This window comes from Echinops telfairi, unplaced genomic scaffold (assembly GCF_000313985.2).
Source record: "Echinops telfairi isolate 266 unplaced genomic scaffold, ASM31398v2 ScPeMD7_25;HRSCAF=90, whole genome shotgun sequence".
Classification (NCBI taxonomy): domain Eukaryota; kingdom Metazoa; phylum Chordata; class Mammalia; order Afrosoricida; family Tenrecidae; genus Echinops; species Echinops telfairi.
Genome location: NW_022103922.1, coordinates 7,310,782 through 7,329,424, shown reverse-complemented (window position 1 = coordinate 7,329,424; position 18,643 = coordinate 7,310,782). Strand labels below are relative to the sequence as shown.

The following is an 18,643-nucleotide window of genomic DNA, read 5'->3' as shown; positions in this document are numbered from 1 at the left end:
GTGGGGGGGGGCGTCCCACAGGCCAGTAAGCCTGGTTTCTCTTGATTGAGTTGTGTCCCACATTGCCCCCCACTCCCGAGGAGCCTCTAAGGTGGCCCTTCTCAGAGTGGTTGGTAGCAGGAGCCGGCACCAGCTCCTTTTTCTGGACTCTGGCTGTGGGGACTGGCGTCTGCATGGTCTGTCCACTGAGTGATGGTTTCTGTGTGTACTGGTTGTCATCATCTCTCTGCGCGGACACCTTAGACGGCTGCTGGCTAGAACATGGTCACTGTGAACCCCGTTTTGCCAGCTGGCCACTGGGCCTCCTAAGACAATGGTCCAGAGCCCCCACGCCCTCTTAGAACTAGACACCTTGAGGGAATGAGCTCTTGGGCCTGAAGGATCTGGATCAAGGTAAGTATTTGTGAATTCTTTGAGAAACTGCCAAACCAAACAACTCCATTTTATGGTAGAAATGTGATTTCAAATCACAGTAAAAAAATTAATTATTTTATTAATTTGCCAAAAAGTAAGTAGAATAGCTTGTGAGTATATTACAAACCCCCGTCGATGCTGACTCATAGTGGCCCTATGGTGCAGGGTAGAACTGCCCCTGTGAGTGTCTGAGGCTGTTGACTCCCATCTCTCTCCCACCAGGAGCCTGTAGAATCAGGCCTTTTCCTGCTGTGGGTGGGAAAAGTTGGCACCTTCTTTGGAGGGCAGTTTGGCAGAGTGCATCATTCCAGTCCCCTGGCAGGGTTCTTCTGGCTGAAATCGAGGTTCTGAGACACGGAGATCTAAATAAGGTGTGCTCACCTTGTCTTCCCTGCCTCTTCAGAAATGTGCATTTTTGCTAACGTGGTTCAGACTGCAAGAGCGAACGGTGGTGGTGCTTCCACAGTAAAGAATTGAAAACGGCGCCAAGGGCCCAGAGTAGGAGACTGGGAACGTGTGTGGTGATGGGCGGTGATCTTTTCCCCTCCTGTCATCCCGTCCCTCTTCCTGCTCCGGGAGACACTGCTGCAGCTGCTGCTTGCTCTGCTCTGCACCCTCTGAGGGCCAGGGCCACCAAGCAGGCTTCTCTGCACGCCGCGCTCCCCAGTGCCCATCACCTTCATGTCTTTCTGAGCTCTGCGCAGAACCTTCTCTGACCCTCCCGGTGGTTTCTTCCTTGACCTGTCCGTTAGTTGCACACAGTGAACAGATGTCTGGAGCCATTTTTGCTGCTGATTTCTAGTTGAATCCCCTTTGAGAGGTGTTACTGTTGCTATTTGAAATGCATACCTACGCCTCACCTACTGTCTCCATATCCATTATCCCACATTTCCTGTCGAAGGCAACTTTTCAGAAAGGTTTAGGCAATGCTCCCTCATGGTCTGGGCCCCCGAGTGACCTACCAGCAGCCCTGGTGATGACCAGGCCACACCAGGGACATGACCGACCAGCTGCTGGATGTCTTTTTCTGTGTGTTTGTGACACCCAGTCCAGTCACAGGGCTGGGGGCGTGGGGGAACCCAGGCTTCTGACAGACAAGCAGCGGGTGGGCAAAGGCCCACAGGTGCTGGAGAACGGGTGCCAAGAAGTTGGTATGGAGGGAATTGGGCTGTGCAGGGTCCTGCCCGGGCGAGTGCGTGTGCGTGTGTGTGCGCGCGCGCATGCTGGGGGTTGACAGGTAGCGGAAGAGTAGCTCTTCGCTGAGAGCAGCGGTTCTCAACCTGTGGGTTGCGACCCCTTTGGGGGTCGAACAACCCTTTCACAGGGGTCGCCCGATTCAGAACAGTAGCAACATGACAGTGATGAAGTAGCAACAAAAACAATTTGATGGTTGTGGGGTCACCACCACCTGAAGAACTAAAGGGAGGGTCGCAGCATGAGGAAGGTGGAGAACCACTGGCCTAGAGCCTTGATGGAGGGCACCCCACACCCTGTGGGTGCCCCAGTGCTGCAGGGCGTGTGGTGGGAAAGCAGGGTCTGCCGTGCACGTGTACCCCAAGCTGCGCCTGGGGTGCGAGGGAACCCTGGAGCTGATGAAGGCGGGTCCCCTGACTCACATAGTGACCTTTCTCTGGAACCTGGCCATGATGATGGGCGAGGTGGGGCCGAGCGGACTACAGAGCCGCCTGGGACAATGAACCTGGCTTTGTGCCGCCCTGTCTGGTCACAGGCCCTGAAAACCCGTGGCTGGTCCAGGCCTACGTGTCCGCGGCCAAGCACCCCTTTGCTTCCGTGGTGGCCCAGGAGGTGTTCCAGAGCGGCATCATCCCCTCCGACACAGACTTCCGCATCTTCAGGGACTTCGGGAACATCCCAGGTATGGTGCCTGCGGCCAGGGGCTGTGGGATGCTGATTTCTGATCTTGAGCCGTGCCTCTTGGGGGTCCTGAGCAGACGCCCTTTCCTGGGGTGCTTCTGCCTCCCAGCCTCGTCCCGATACTTCCTGTCGCTTAATGCTGTGTTCTCAGGCGGCACGGCACTGCTGCTTAGCTCGCCCCTTGCTCCCAAAAGGTGGTCTTGGGCCCTTCGTCCTCTGTGAAGTGTCGTGACCTGGCTTAGCCGGATCAGGTGGCAGCTTGTCCAGCGAGGTGGGAACCTACAAGGTGGCTCTGGTGTGGCAAGGGTGCAAAAGGTGAACACGTTGGGTGCCTCCCAAACTCCCATGGCCACCTGGCTCGCTGACTCAGTGCCCCCGAGAGTGCTCCCTATTGAATTAGGCAGTGAAGCTGTGGGTGCTGACAGCAGTCACGCCCCCACCCTGACATTTGACCTTTTGGGAGTTTTAACACCTTAAACCAACAAGTTGGCTTTTCATGCAAAATCACTGTGCCTTTTCTCTGTCCGTCTTAGGCATTGACTTGGCTTTTATTGAGAATGGCTACATCTACCACACCAAGTACGACACGGCCGACAGGATCCTGACCGAGTCCATTCAGCGAGCAGGTGGGTGGCCTAGACGAGAGGGGGGTGGGCTGGACTCCACCCTGAGCTGTTCAGAAGGGCGCCCGCTGGACAGCCCAAGTGCAGGCTGTCAGGACGGTGACAAGGGCTCCTGTTCCAACAGCTGTCCTGGGTGTAGAGGGCACAGCGTTGGGCTGTGAGGGCAGGTGAGGCATCATTGGACAGGTGCCAGAGGAGGGGCACAGTGTGCATGGGGGTGGAGGGTAAGGGGACTTAGGAGGCTCAGGAGGTAGGCTAGAACCCAAGCTGCATTTTTAGAAATAGAGGAACTCAAGGTAGAGCATGGGCAGAGAGAGTCGTAGGAAACTCCGGAGGTCAGCAAGCAGACACGACAGGAAATGGGAGCCGTTGAAGGCCTGTGTGTGAGTGAAGTCCTGCTGACGAGGGGCTCAGGTCAGGTCTGGAAACGTGAAGGGGAGACAGGTGACGAGTGGTGTCAGTGGAGCCTGGCTTTAAGCAGAGGGCACGGATGAGAAGCTGTGAATGGCAAGGGCAGAGCAAAGCCTAAGGGCTGCTGACCCTGACCCTGGCAAGTGGCAGAACTTAGGTGGAGAGTGGAATTGGATTTTGCCAGAGGGAAGGGAAAGACTGAGGACCCGGTTTAGAAGAAAGCCCCTCAGGGGTGGAGGGAGATGTCCCTGAAGTCATGCGGGCTGAGAGCACCTGGTGTCTCAGAAGTCAAAGGTAGGGAACGTCGGGTGGGCCCAGGGTGGGAGCACAGCAGCAGGAAACGGAGCAGCCACGCTTCCTGCTCCCCCAGCAGTTGCCAGGCTGGCAGGCACTCACCCACTGGTTATTGTAGCAGAAACTGCTGGCCGGTGCTCTGCCTGCCTCTCTGCGTCAGTGCCGTTGCCTCGGGCGCTTCCCACAGCCCTCTCCAGGGAGCTGCAGGGACTCCTCCAGCAAGGCGCGTGTCTCTTGTCATTGCTGACTTTGTGGGGTCTGGAACGTGCCTGGTGAGGAAGCTGTGTTTCTTATTTGGGGGTCAAGTCGGTTCCAACTCAACAACTCCCTGTGCAAAGAAAGGAATACCGCTCAGTCTCGCACCATCCCTACAATCGCGGTTGCAGCCTCCTCGCTCTCTCCGCCCCTCTATCAGACCAGGCACGATGTCCTCCTCCAGGGCCTGCGCTCCTAATCATGATACAGGAGGGTTAAAGGAACGAGGACTGTGCGTCTGTCATGGGTGGTGCAGCTCTCATGGAGGCTCGTCTTGGCGTGGGGGAGGGAACACGGGGCTCACAGGGAGGACTGCAGCTGTGGGCGAGGGTCCTCCTGAAGATGGTAAGAAAAGAGCCTCTGTACCGCTCTTGGGGCTGGGTCTTCAGTCACACTGGTGGGCTCGTTTTGTAAGTAGCTGCCCAAGTAAATCCCGCTCAGGGGTGGTGTCTGCCTTTTCTCTCCTAACAGGTGATAACATCTTAGCCATCCTTAAGTACCTGGCCACCTCTGACATGTTGGCCTCGTCCTCTGAGTACCAGCATGGCAACATGGTCTTCTTCGATGTGTTTGGCCTCTTCGTCATCGCCTACCCCTCCCGAGTCGGCTCGATCATTAACTACATGGTGTTCTTGGCCGCTGTTCTGTACCTGGGCAAGAAGCTGCTGCAGCCCAGACACAAGAGTGAGTCCTGCTCTCTGCCGCGGGGTCTGTCCTTGCCTGGTTAGGGAGTCGTATTAAGCCATTCTGCTTGTGCCGTTTCAAACCAAACCCAAACCCACTGCCATCCGGTCGGTTCCAACTCAGCCTCCCTGTAAGGGGTTCTGAGATGGTCAGTGCTCACGGGAGCAGACAGACTCGTCCTTTTCCTGAAGCGTGCCCAGTGTGTTTGAATGGCCCACCAAGCAGCCCAATGCTTAACCTACTGCAACCACCAGGCCTCCTTCGGACCATTCTAGGAAGTGAAGAAGGACTGCATTTGATGAGTACTCGTGAGGTGCTTTCTACTCTTGCAGACTTCCAGTGTCAGAGCCCACAGGGCCAGTCCTGTCCTGTCCGGTTTGGAGTTTGTGAGTGACTAAATGTCCTCCCTGGGGAAACAGGCAGTTGTTAGGTGTTTCCAGACACCGTTGTTAGGTGCTGTGGCGTTGATTCTGACTCGTAGTGACCCACCTGATGCACAACAGAAGGAAACACTTCCCTGTCCTGCGCCATCCTCACAGCCGTCCTGTGTTGGAGGCCACCCGCGCAGCCCCAGTGCACCAAGGAGGAGCTGTTAAAAGTGGACTGCACAGAGCTCTGATGGAAACCCCCCTTAACAGCCTTGTGCATGCTGCACACGCACGCTCCTAGGGCACGAGTGGACGGCTTTGGTTAAAGCTGCTGCTTTCCCCTTGAGACGTGTCTGCCCCTTGGTTGGCATCTGCTGGCCCCAAGATAAAATACTGAGCAGCAACCCGAACCATCCTTTTCCCTGGTGGGTTTCCCCTGTCCCCGTCTGCCCCAGGCTTGGCTTCTGTTGGCACGAGGGCCCTTTCCCTGGGACCTCGCCCAGTATTTAACCAGCCTGACCACTCAGGGTGCCCTGCCTTTCTTGCAGGGGAGTCGTGTCTTCTCATTTCTCCCATCACACTGGTTAACCAGGGGAGTCATCAGGAGCTGGGCACATGGTGGGTTGCATGTTGGGCCATTGATTTCTCACCCCCTCAGCAGCTCCGTGGGAGCACGAGGTCTGCTCCCGTGAAGACTGCTGCTCGTGGAAACCCTGTAGAGTTGTCCTCTGCCTGACAGGGTGGCTGTGCGTCGGAATCCATGACAGCCGCTTTGGTTCTTGGTTTGGTAGTGCAGTGCTTAAGCGCTCAGCTTCCAGCTGAAAGGTTGGAGGTTCAAACCTACCCACGGCTGCCTGGGAGAATGCTGTGGCGGTCTGCGGCCTCCGAAATCCTGCAGGGCAGCTGTGTGCCGGGATCGACTCGCCGGCTGTGGGCTCGGTTTAGGTTTGGTGACGTGGCTGGCAGTGTGACGGCAGCTCTGTTCTTCTTCCCGTCAGCTGCTTGCTACATGAAGGACTTCTTCTGTGGGCTGGGCATCACCCTGGTCAGCTGGTTCACCAGCCTCGTCACCGTCCTCATCCTTGCAGTGTTCGTCTCTCTGATCGGACAGTCCCTCTCATGGTACAACCACTTCTATGTTTCCGTTTGTCTGTATGGAACTGCGGCTGTAGCCAAAATAGTGTTCGTACACACCCTGGCAAAGAGATTTTACTACGTGGTAAGTGGTGGGCGCGTCTGTAGATCGCAAATACTTCAAGGAACGCAGGCAGTCGGGCGGGAGTCTGCTTAGCCCCGGGGAGCTGTGGAATGGTGTCCTTCCCGCAGTTTCCGGGCTGCGTATGGGAGGGCTGAGGGGCTGTGAAGGGGCGGTGGGCGGTGTTTGGGGCAGTGCCGGAGGGCTGGCCACCCGCGCTGCTGCCTCCTGCTTAACTGGGTCCCCTCAGCCGCCCTGGGCTCAGCCTGGGACAGAAGCTGTTCTCCTGGCTCTGTCTCCGCTGGACCAGAAGCTCTGGGAGGGCAGGCGTACTCTGCTGCGCAGTGAGCATTTTCAACGTGTGCTTCCTGTTTCCCTTAGATGTTCCACAGAGGGCTTCAGAAAGCCCGAGGGAAGAGTCCATGGTCTTTTGAGTCTCTTTTCCCACAAACTTTTAGAAGCCCCCTCCCCTGCTGTCAAAGCAGAGGGAGTGGGGACTGCGGGGGCAGGCTCCCAGGTGACGGGCCAGCGCCCGGCTGTGGAAGTAAATTTGTTAGGTGAAAATACAATTAGGAGTCAGGGTTAAGAAATGATCGGACTGAAAAAGAAGGTCCAGAGCCCTGGCTTCTGCATTCCCAGCAAGTGAAAGGGGACATCCCCACTGAGCCTGACCCAGCCTGGGACCCACAGTGCCTGCGGGTCCTGGGCCTGGCCGGGTTCTGCTCCCCTCCAGCTGAGCAGGCCGGTGGAAGCAGCTTCTTGGAGGCTGGCCACCCGTGTGCTGGGGAGCACATACTTGTACCCCATGCCTCCAGCTTCAAACAGTCCCCACGGGGCTGTTTCACTCCTTCCTTCTCCGCACAGCTTCAGGTAACCCGAGGGTGAGGCCCTGCTGGGGTGACCCTGGTCGGAGGGCGGAAGTGCTTGGTGAGACCCACTTATTTAGGGGGAGCAGAGATTTTCACTTCCCATGTAGTGGGGTAGGATGGCAGGCCGGGCAGATCCCGTCCACAGTGGAGCGATGGAGGTCCTGCTGACAGTCCTCCCTGGGAACGCCCCCGGGCAGGAGGGGGCCTGCACTATGGAAACCAGGCTGTGTGTCTGACTACCTGGAGGAAAAGCATGCCCCTCCTAGGTCTTTCCCAAGGGGCTCTGGCCCCAGTCCCGGGCAGGAAAAGTGCAGAAGAAGGGCAGTGTTGGGCTGCCCCCTCCACACTCTGCGTTTCCACTCAGACTCAGGAAGTCTAAGGTGCACCCAGACACGTCGGGCAGGGACACACATGGTAGCTGGACAGGACCATGTGCCGAGTGGGCTCGTGAGTGAGAGGACCTGTAGATTAGGAAGGAGACTGCTAACACTGCGGGTTGGCAGAGATGGTGAGAGACGGCTCATGGAGATGAGGAGAGAGGAACTGCATTTGGAGTGTGATCTGGGAGTGGGAGCCCCACTGGTTAAGGGAGTAGCCAAGCCAAGTCGCCAGCAGCTGGAAACCCCAGCCGCTCCTCAGGAGGAGGTGGCCATCTGCTTCTGGAATATCGCAGCCTTGGAAGCGGAGGCAGGTCTGCCCAGGGGGTCCCATGGGCTGGAATGGAGTCAGTTGGGATTGACTGAGATATTTGGGGTTCTTCGTGGCAGACGTTTTCAGCAATTGGGAGTTCACTGTTGAATCTTTGTTTTTAATGTCCGAGTGGGGATAAGCTTAAAACTGACTCTCAAGCATGATTTTCTTCTTCACAAAGACCATCTCCTGGTCAACAATGAGTTCAGCATTTAACGAGGATAGCTGAGCTGTTGTGGACAACAGGCCTGCCCGAGGAACGAGAAGGGGGGCTAGAGGAACGCCGGCACTTTTACTTCATTTTGGGACTCAAGCCCAAAACCACACTCACTCAGGGAGTCGATTCCGACTCAGCGAGCCTGTTTCTGGGACTAATAGTTTATGGGTGTAGAAAGCTCAGTCTTCCACCCTGGAGCTGCTGATGGTTTCAAACTGTTGACCTTGAGTTAGAGCCGTAATTACAGCTCTCAGGTGTGTGATAGGAGAGCTCCTGGTGCAGGTGTTCAAAGGTGTTTGGTTCCTGAGCAGCTTGCCTGAGCGAGTTTGGGCACTGCACAGGAACCCTTCGACCTCAAGACGTGACCCGTAGGTCACATTTCAAAACATGCAAGTACCAGGAACACCCACCGCAAGACAGGAGGGCTGCCGGCTCACCGAGGCAGAGTGCCTCTCCTTTCTCTCTCTCTCTCTCTCTCTCTCTCATGCTCAGCCACTGCAGCACCAGGGCCCTCTCCAGGAATAGAGGGCGGGGTAGGGTAAAGGCACCTTGCACAGCCACTGGGAGGTGGAGACAAACAAAACTGAAACCAAGCCCTTGGCCATCGAGGGCATTGAGTCCCGCGACCTGTAGCACAGACAGAGCTGCCCCCCAAGGCTTCCAAGGCTGGCTGCCAGACACAGACAGCCTCATCTTTTTCTTGCAAGGTGACTGGTGGCTTTCAACCACAGACTTTGAGGTTAGCAGCCCAATGCCTAACCCCGCAGCGCCCCCCTCGTGCCGTGGGCGTGCTGCCGAGATGGGGAATGTTTCTCCCTGGGCCCTTTCTCCAGGGTGCTGGAAACAGCTGAAAGAGGATTGCTGTTAGGAGAGTCCTGTTGTTCTCCTGTTTTCCAAGGTGGCTTTAGCCCTTGGAGGATCAGAACATCTTAACGTTAGGCTCACTTCCGGGCAGCGATCCTAGAGGGTAGCTTGGTGTAGGGAGGACCTGACAGCACCAAGCGTGCCTGTGAACCCAGCTAAGTTAAGCTGGAGTGTGGGCGACCGGGGGGGAAGTGTCCGAGGGCCTGCGGCCGAGCCGGCCTGCCTCGCTGTCTTTCAGGACACCAGCCAGCAGTACCTGGGAGAGCTGTTCTTTGACATCGCGCTGTCTGTGCACTGCTTTTCCCTGGTCACACTCACGAGCCGCGGGCTCTGCCTGGCGTTTGTCAGTGCCGTCTGGGTGGCCTTCCCGCTGCTCACCAAGCTGCTCGTGCACAAGGACCTGCAGCAGAACGGTAGGTCGGCGTTCCCGTTCCGGGGCGGCCTGCCGCGCTCACTTTCTGCGTCTGGTTCTGGCTTTTCATTTGTTTGACTTTCCGGACCCTGCTTGTTTTATCTCCCACTTGACACGCTGCTCCAAACCCGCATTTTGTTTAATTCGTGTTTGTGTTTATAAGGTAGCACGTCTTCTTAGCTCACGAAATAACGTTTCCCAAAGGGCAGAAGTCACATGCAACTTTTTTCTTATTGCTCTCCCTCTCCCCTCCCCCTCCCCCTCTGAAAAAGTTCTGTTTTCTTGTGGCTGATGTTGCTGGTGTACACAGCAGAACAGACAGCAGGCTGACTGCCACTGCCCGGCCTCCTGTGAGCTGGAGAAGCCTTCCCACCCCATCGACACAGACCCACTGCCCCTGGTCTCCAGTCTGACCTTGCCGTGCGGGTGCTGTGGTCAGTCCCATCCCATGCGGGTACACCAGCCCCACACCCACTGCCTTCCAGTCCATTGGGACGAGAATGACCTGTAGGACAGGGTTGAACGGGAGCTCATTTCTCTCCTGCAGAGCAGCTGGTAGGTTTGAAATGCTGACAAAGCGGTTAGCAGCCCAACAATTAAGCGACCCACCCCCCAGGGCTCTTTCCCGCATGTACGAATCTTTTAAAAGCCCAGTGTTCAGGGCAGGCATTCTTCCCAAGCTAAGCTTAATGACTTGGTTTTCAGAAGACTGCAGGGATATTCCTGGTTTAAGGTGTAAAGATTATCTCGGGCCATAGGTTTGGGGTTTTGTCCAGCCTCCATGGATCCAGAAACTCTAGATCCCGTGAGAATTTGAGATTCCCTCCTCTGTCTTAGTCCTCTTGCTCAGGGCATCTACAGTAGTGCCTGTCGGGCTGTGAAGCTCCGATGGGCTTGCGTTCTAAGTGTGTGTCCCTGTGCCCTAGGTGCTGGAGGAAAGTTCCTGGGGACTTACCTTCTGGGGCTGTTGATCCCGTACCTGTACGCACTGTACCTCATCTGGGCTGTGTTCGAGATGTTCACCCCCATCCTCGGGAGAAGCGGCTCGCAGATCCCGCCCGACGTGGTGCTGGCCTCCATCCTGGCTGCCTGCGTGATGGTCCTCTCTTCCTATTTTGTACGGACAGCTCTTTGTTCTTCTCCTGTCGCAGTGACCATGCCACGCCACGCCACGCCACACCACCCACTTCCTTTGGGCTTTTCCCCACTGAGAGCAGCCCTGTGGGACGGGGAAGAACTGCTCCTTGGGGATTGTGAGGCAGTACATCTGTCCAGGAACAGACAACCTTATCTTTTTCCTTCAGAGTGGCAAGTGGCCTTGAGGTTAGCCGCCCAGCGAGTCACCCACAGGGCCACCAGAGCCTACGAAGCAGACCCGCTGTTTCCTTGACTCTGAAATTCTTAAAGCCAGCAAAACCTGAGTGGGCGTGGGTTCAGCGTGGTGACAGTGGAGACCGGGCTTGTTCCAGCTCTGGTTTTGCTCACAGAGAGGCTGGTGGCCTGCACCCAGCCACCCTGCTGCAGGAAGATCAGTGTGCTGCCGCGTCCCAGCCTGGGCGCCATGGGAACTCCCCTGACGTCGCTGGGCACAGTAGCACGGGGTCTGCAGCTCTCGGGCTGATGGGCTTGGCAGGACAACAGCATCATGGTTGGTTAGGCTGGCTTCCCCCGGTTCCTGTTTCTCTGCTGCCTTTGACCCCATCCTGCAGGTAGAGGGCGTGGCTTGGAGACAGAAACCTCAAATCAGACACACTGCCATCGAGTCAGTGACTCATTGCAACCCTGTAGAACAGGGTAGAACTGCCCGTGAGTTTGTGAGACCGGGCTCGCGCAGAGTGGTCTCAAACTGCCCACCCTGCAGTTAGCAGTCACTGCTCGGATCAGCAGTGACGAGGGTTCCAACACGCTGACGCATTACCCCATAGTCTGTTGGAAAGGCGCTGGCCACCTTCCTGAAAGCGTGCAGGCACCGAGTGACTCTGCCTTTCTGTGTTGCATGTCCAGATCACCTTCATCTACCTTGTCAGAAGCACACAGAGAACCATGGTGGCGCTGACCCTGGTGTGCACCCTGACCTTCCTCCTGGTCTGCAGCGGGACGTTTTTCCCCTACAGCTCCAACCCTGCAAACCCGAAGCCAAAGCGCGTGTTCCTCCAGGTGAGAGCCCCTTTGGGAGAGGAGCCCGGGGGAGGGGGTATGTTTGGAGCCTCCCCAGCAACAGCAGGAAGTCCAGCTGGTGGCAACCTATTTCGTGGGAGCCGCCTCTTTGTGTGATGAGTGAGGGAAGGACAAGACTGGCCACCAAGAGACATTCTAGCCAGCTGGACAGTCGTCTCCCAGAGACAGACCCAGAAACGGTCACGTGCTCTTTTTATGACCGTCCAAATTGTAAGAATGCACCTGCAGCTAGAGGCAGGCCGTGGACAGCTCACCTCCCACCACCTGGGAACCTGAGGCGCGGGCCCTTTGATCGTTAGTAACACTGATCGCAGCTGCCGTGCCTTGAGAGACCCGGGCTGTGGCTTAGGCAGGGATTACCGAAATGGGATTTAGAATTTCCTGCAGCTCTCAGGTTTTCTCCAGGCCGTTTGCAGCCTGTGCTGTGCCGCAGTGAAAGACCCAGGCCTCCTGTCCAGTCCTCGCAGGTGGCCGGGAGGGAGGGGCCGAGCAGGAAACTAAAGGTGTCAAGTCTAACAGTGTCTCCCACCAGGGCAGTGCTGCCTGGGGGGTGGGGGCAGTGCGGGGCCACCCCGGGCGCTGCACATCTTGGGTGACGGCTGCATTGTCAGGGGGTGCTGATGGCTGTCCAAATAAGCTTGGGAACCTACAATCTGCCTTGTTGGTCCTTCACCAAGTCAAAATCGGATCTAATAATCAGGAGATTTTGAGCAAGGGCCGCCTTCTCCTGGTTTTTGGTCTTGGGAGACAATCTACACATTCAGAAACGCAGTTGCAAGCTGAACCTTGGCTCCTCCTCCAGCCCTTCCCACAGAGCTTGTCCATGGGCCCATGGTGGTGACTAGATGTCCACTGTCCCCCCGAATTCCTGGCCACCTGTGAGAACCCACCGGCAAGGCCCACCCTGCACCACCTCTCACTGCAGACCGACCTTGGCTACTTTAGAACAGGAAGCACCAAGCACTGGTTTCTCCCAGGAGGTGACCAGAGGCATGCTGGTCCCTTCTGTGAACAGCCACGGGGGCGGGGGTTGCTGTGCCTGAAGCCATCAGGGTGAGGGTAAGCATAAGGGCCAAGGGAGTCCACAACCACACAGAGTGGCTGCCACTGCCCTGTCTGGAGAGCAGCATCCGGCTCTGCTCCAGGCCCCGGGTGGCGGACCAGCATTGTGGCTCACTGGGCCCTCCTGCCTGCCCAGGGCTGCTGCTGGGCCTCAGGGTGCCCCTGGTGAGCAGAAGATGGGACGGTCTACTCAAGATGCCCTTAGTGCTCTGAAACCTGACTTTCACAGTCGGCTCCACACCTGAAGGTGTTCTTCCTTTAAGTGAGTGCTTCCACGGCAGATGAAGTTCCCCTCCAGTTAGTGTTACCCCGCTGGTACAGCTCTCGGGCGCCAGCCTGCACTCAGCCGGCCCCTTCTCTTTGGTCTAGCTTCCTTGACTTCTCATTTCGCTCCTGGGAAGATGTGGATCATTGGGGTTTGCACAGTTGATTAAGAGGCGCAACACTGAGAGTGTTACCGTGTATCTTACAAGGCTCTGAGACATGGCTTGCAGAAACCTTCCATTCTGCCTTCGAGTCTGTCCTTGTCCAGAAGGCCTGCCCAGTGTTTGGAATTTGAATCTGCTTCCACGTTTTCCTCCCATTCTATCCTGGGACCTTCTGCCGTGTACCTGGGTAGTGGCCGCCGGGCACCTTCCGAGCTCGGGTCAGAGGGGCTGTGATGTGTGCACTGTTCATCCATGGACTGCTTGCTTCTCTGAGCCACTGCTTTCCCTCATTTCCTGTTGCTCCATCCCAGTGGAGACCAGGCTCTTAGTGCTGCTCACATTTCCCTGTGAGCTGTGCTGTGACACTTGGCTGTGTTGTCCCGCAGACCAAGTGCTACCATTTATGAGGTAAGGTTTCAAGTTCGCCAGACTTTCAGTGAAGCACAGTGAGTTCACAGGGAGCCCATGTGGTTTTCAGAATGACGCCGCTTTACAAAGTCCTGTTTCAGAGGCAGTGGGGCCGTCACGTGGAGGCTCTGCGGACCACATGGTCCGGCTCTGATGCAGCTCCTGCACTTGCCGTGTGAGCGGCCAGTGAAGGTGGCCAGGTTCTGAAAAAACTAATAAAAATCGACAGGGGTCCGATGCGACTGTGGGCCGTTTAGCCCTGCCCAGCCATCCTTGGTTTTTGTTCCTGTCTGACAGTTGATTTCCCTGACTCCCGTCGTCTGCGAGGAGTCTGCCCTCTAGCGGTGAGGTCCGGTCCCAGATGCTCCGAGTGAAGCGTGCTGAAAGGGTGGGGGGTGGGGGGCGTATCATCTGGTTCTTGTGAGGTTCTTGCTTGTGTGTGTAAACCATCTTGAGAGTTCTGGTGCTCCTGGCTGTAAAACCTGAAACAAACAAAAAAAAAACCTGAAACAGGGTTGAACAGAGTTGTCAGATCGGATGAAGTGCACCTCTCTGTGCCTTTGTCTCACAACGGAAACAAAGACCACCAGCACCGCCTGAGAGGCCAGTGTGTACCCCGCCCTCTCCCCGCTCCGACCGCCTCGGTCTGGGTCGGTCACTCAGCTGTGCAGCCATGCCTTTGGGAGACTTGGGACAGATGGGGCCGGCCAGAAGTACGTGCCCAACTGCTCGTGATGCGCATCCACACCGCTTAACAGACTGGGGCCGTTGGAGGGTGCCCCGGGTCCTGACTCTGCCATTAGTGGTCACCCGGGGGTGTCTAGTCTTTTTTGAGTAAACTAGAGACCATTCTGGTTCAGCCTCGGTGTGCTGGGGGGAGGTCCGTGGGCCCTGTGCTCACGCTGGATGGCAGTGCTGGCCCTGTCGGGGTGCCGCGCTTTCCTAAGGCGACTGTGCCAGCCAGCACCCCCGCCAACACTGCCCGAGGGCCTTCTGCTCCTCCGATGCCTTCCCTGGGATGGTGGGTCAGGTGTACGCCTCTCTGGGGATCGGGTCAGGAGGGGGCCTGTGGTCAGAATGGCCGTTCTTACCTCACCTGACTTGTTCCTTCAGCATGTGACTCGAACGTTCCATGACCTGGAAGGCAGCGTGACCCAACGGGACTCCGGGATATGGATCAACGGATTTGACTACACCGGCATGTCACACGTCACCCCTCATGTCCCTGAGATCAACGACACCATCCGAGCTCCGTGTGAGGAAGCGGCGCCCCTCTGTGGCTTCCCGTGGTACCTCCCGGTGCACTTCCTCATCAAGTGAGCCCACGAGTTCTGCGCTCGGCCGGGCTGCCTGGTTTGCAGTGCTGTCACTCAGCCCCTGGTTAGGCAGTGCTGCCATTTCAGACAGGCCTGAGGACACCCTGGCAGCACCAGGAGCATTGCACTTCCAGGGCGGTAAAGAAAGCCCGCAGTGCAATAGTATCTCTCTTTCAGGAGACAGGTTCTCTTCAAACGCTCCAGTACTCAGGAAGGCTGGTGGACGCTCCTTTCTCACTTAATGGAGATCAGGCTCGCGTTTCTTTCTGGGGCAGAGAAGAGCGAAGGGCTGCTAGCCAAAAGGGTGGCAGCTTGACCCCGCCAACCCCGGTGTGGGAGAAAGGTGCAGCCCTCTGTTTCTGAAGAGACGCCACGGGGCAGTTCTATTCTGTTCTGCTTCAGGTCACACTCCCTCTGGGTGGAAATCCGCTCAAGAGCAGTGGGTTCAGCCTTTTTAGTGAAGGATTGCCAAATTCACTCAAAAGTTAGCTGTTTGAACCCACCCAAGGGGCTCCTCCAGAGAAAAACCTTAGGGGTCTGCTTCTTTAAAGATGAATGTAGAAGACCCTAAAGGACCATTGGCTCTGTCCCCTGGGTTCCCTGTGTGAGTTGAGCCCCACCCCACAGCCACAGCTGTTGGGTCAAAGTCACCTGGTTAATACCGTTCTTCACTGAGGAGGTTTACCTGTGCATTAGCCTGAGCTTTCAAGGGCCTTGGGAGGAAGCATTGTCGGTCAGACCCAAATCATGTTCCTGTTTTCCAAACACCCAGGAGTGAGTGATACCTAAGCTGTCAACTAGCAGAGCAACCTAAATACTGAGGTTCCCTTTCCAATTAGGAAAAACTGGTATCTCCCTGCTCCAGAAGTTTCTCCAAGACTCCGCCCTCATTTCAGGCTGATAGCCAAAGAAAAGACACCCTGGGATTCTACAAGGTTGACCTTTGAAACAACGGGTAAGTGGTGTAACATTTTTCTTCTTTCTTGCACTTCCTTTTACTTTTCTAATACATGTAGTTTTACACCCCTCAAAATATACTAAACAGCAGCTTAGGAGTTTGAGTTTACAGGGGTTTTAGAAGCAGATGAGGCAGATGGTGGTTCTTAAAAGCCATATTGAGAAGGGTCGAGTAGCAGGTATGGTCGCATGAGAAGGATAGGATCAGGCATGGCTCATGGGAAGACTAGAGTCTTAGACATCAGCTCACAGGAAGGGTAGAGGTGAGGCATTAGCGCAGGAGAAGGTTAGAGCGGCACGCATCGGCTCAGGAGAAGGGTAGAGGTGAGGCATTAGCGCAGGAGAAGGTTAGAGCGGCACGCATCGGCTCAGGAGAAGGGTAGGGTGATCAGGCTTCACTCAATGAGGGCCAGCTGCCCAAGTCCATTTGGCCGGGCATTTTTGTAGACCTCATGGCCTAATTTACCTTTCTTGGTAAAAAATTTATCTTAAAACCTGTTATCTTGATGAACTGATAACATGGACATTATTTCTAAGATATTTGTTAAAAATACCATGCGGTCCAGATTTTGGTGTATTGGTCTGATAGGCTTGGTGAATGTTCTTAAGGAACTTGCTCATCTGCCCTGAGTTTTCCAGACATTGGCACGTGCCTGCATAACCGTCTCTTGTGCTTGGGCCTGTAATGCTGTGCCGCTGCAGCCAGGGCACTGGTGATCGCGTCGTGCTCGTGGTTTTCCTTCCGTCTCATTCATCCTTAAGCGCCTTTCTTTTATTCGAGGGGAAGTTTGCAGTGGGCTTTACCTGCCGGGAGTGGTTGTGGGTGGTAGGGTGGCACTGCCTTCACTGTTGAAGGTGTGGTGTGACCTGCACATTATAGGGCTTCCTTAAAGTTTGCGTTTCTTGTTTTGTTGAGGGTGGGAGGGATGTTACCCTCATGTGGATGATTTTAGAGTTAAGTTAAAAATAAAGCATCAGCAGGAATCTTTTAATTTGAAGCCGTTCTACATCAGAAAGGTCCACAGATACATTCAGAAAACATTAAGTGGTATTTGGTTCCTAAATGCACCAAACATGAGCAGCCGTTTGGTGAATTTAGACTCCTAGGTGGTGGGATCGCACCTTATAACTGCAGTGCAAGTAGCAAGACCAAGAAATTCATACCTGTGCACTACTTCTCACTGAACCGGGTCTCCCTTCCTCCCTTGCACCAGGTCCCCAGCCGCTCTCTTTATTTCCTGGGACCCAGTCCTGGCTTCTGAACCCTCCAGCGCGGCGGTTGATTGTTTATACCACCTAGAAGTCCTTGGTCCGTACCTTCATTTCTGCGCGAGTCCCTGCTTCTTGGGTGACTGCGTCTGGCTCTGTCAGCCAGGTTGGAAATCTCTTTCGCTAAATGGATGAGTGCAGTCACCTCACATTTATTTTTGTAACTCGTGTTTGGTCTCCGTTCTGTCTGTGTCAGGGACACTTGGAAGTTTTAAGGAGAATTTTCATCATCTTTTAGTTGTATTTTGCCATGAACTTTTGGAAACTCCTTCATAGTCTATCATTATGAAGTGGGAGTGGGGTTGGGTGATTCATTGTCCAGTTTGGGGCTTAACTTTTTGTCTCGCTGGACCTCAAAGTTTTCCCAGGTACTTCTCTCCTCCTTCACCACCCATGTGCCAAAGGGCACTTGGCCATTCATTTTTGCCTTGGCTCCCAATCTTGGATACTTGTCAGTCTCTTCTCTGCAGTCCAGGGTCTGACCAGACTCTTGAGCAGTGCCGTGGCCTGGGCGAACTCCCTGCCCTGTCATTACTGCCACCAAGGCATGAGAGGACTGCTTACTTGGTTGTTTTGAAAAGTAGGTCTTTTCCATCTTGATGTGAGACCGATGGAGAGTGTGGTTTGGGCGCGGTGTTGTCCTTTGTTGGCTGTCATTGTCTTTCTGGACAGAATATCGGGAGACAGAGACCTACCCAGTTGTCACTCGTTGTGACTTCCTAGAAGCCCCCGTTGTTAGGGGTGAATCAGTGGTGAGGTCTGATCTGTAGCGCTTTGCAGCTTCCCGAAGCACAGCGACGTGCTTTTTCTGATGCAGTGCTCGCAAAAGTCTGTTTGTAGACTAAGAAATGGGAGCTCAAGGCCAGAATCTCTGGGGACACCAAGGTTACATGATTCTCATAACAAATTCTGCCTCCTACCTTGTCAAGGTGAGCAGCCATGTCAGGTGCAACTGCTGGCCTCCCTGTGCGGAGGAACGGAGTGATGGCATCACCAGATCCACAGGGAACCAGACGGTGCCCCTGAAGGGGCCACGTGAGCAGGTCCTGTAGAGAGAGAGGAAAATGGGTACAAACTCACTCATTTGCTGATGCACCCATTTTGACTTCAGCAATCGTGTCAGGAAGGTGAGCATCACAGAATGCCAGGTTATTAGAATAAAGTGTTCTTGCGGTGAGGGAGTACTTGACTAGAGGCCCAATGTCTGTCTGCTACCTTGATACTTAACCTACAAATATGTGAACATTTATCCCTATCTTTATATATTAATATATTTACATATGTACGTGCCTATGTTTATACCTCTATAAATGTCTTTTGCCTCCTAGTTCTTTCCTCTATTTCCTTTTACTTTCCTCCTACCCCACTATCATGTTTGACCTTCATTCGGCTCTCTGTACTTCCTCTGGGCTACATTGCACTTGATCAAACCCCACCAGGCTTTCTATGCCCCCCTTGCCATCGATTTTTGGTCTCTTGTTGTGCCCTAGTCCCTGGGTTTGTTGGCTCCCCACTCCGTTTTCCTCACCTCCCACTCTCCCATGTCCCCGCCCCCCCCACCATCATGACCCCAGCTCTATCTCGCAAATCTAGCTCCTGGAGTATGTACACTGCTACGTATAGGAGCTCTGGACACACAGAATCCAGGACCCATATTGAGAGTAGCAATACCATGAGGGTAGGGGGAAGGTCGGGGGAGAAAGGAGGGACCAATCACATTATCGATATATACCCCCGTCCCCCCCAGGGGGGATGAACAACAGAAACATGGTTGAAGGGAGACTGCGGACAGTGTGGAATATGAAAATGAAAATAATTTATTAATTATCGGGTTCACGAGTGTAGGAGGGAGGG

The 18,643-nt window shown here is 55.2% G+C and overlaps 1 protein-coding gene across 1 annotated transcript in view; it reads left to right on the top strand.

Annotated features, from left to right (window-relative positions):
- ERMP1 (endoplasmic reticulum metallopeptidase 1) overlaps positions 1-18,643 on the top strand; it is a 37,609-nt gene that overhangs the window by 15,785 nt on the left and 3,181 nt on the right. The window contains exons 5-13 of the mRNA XM_004706518.3: positions 2,144-2,290; positions 2,823-2,915; positions 4,344-4,556; positions 5,923-6,143; positions 8,998-9,172; positions 10,098-10,288; positions 11,176-11,328; positions 14,361-14,563; positions 15,403-15,518. Coding sequence (XP_004706575.2) covers positions 2,144-2,290; positions 2,823-2,915; positions 4,344-4,556; positions 5,923-6,143; positions 8,998-9,172; positions 10,098-10,288; positions 11,176-11,328; positions 14,361-14,563; positions 15,403-15,518 — 1,512 coding nt within the window. The remainder of the gene's footprint in view (positions 1-2,143; positions 2,291-2,822; positions 2,916-4,343; positions 4,557-5,922; positions 6,144-8,997; positions 9,173-10,097; positions 10,289-11,175; positions 11,329-14,360; positions 14,564-15,402; positions 15,519-18,643) is intronic.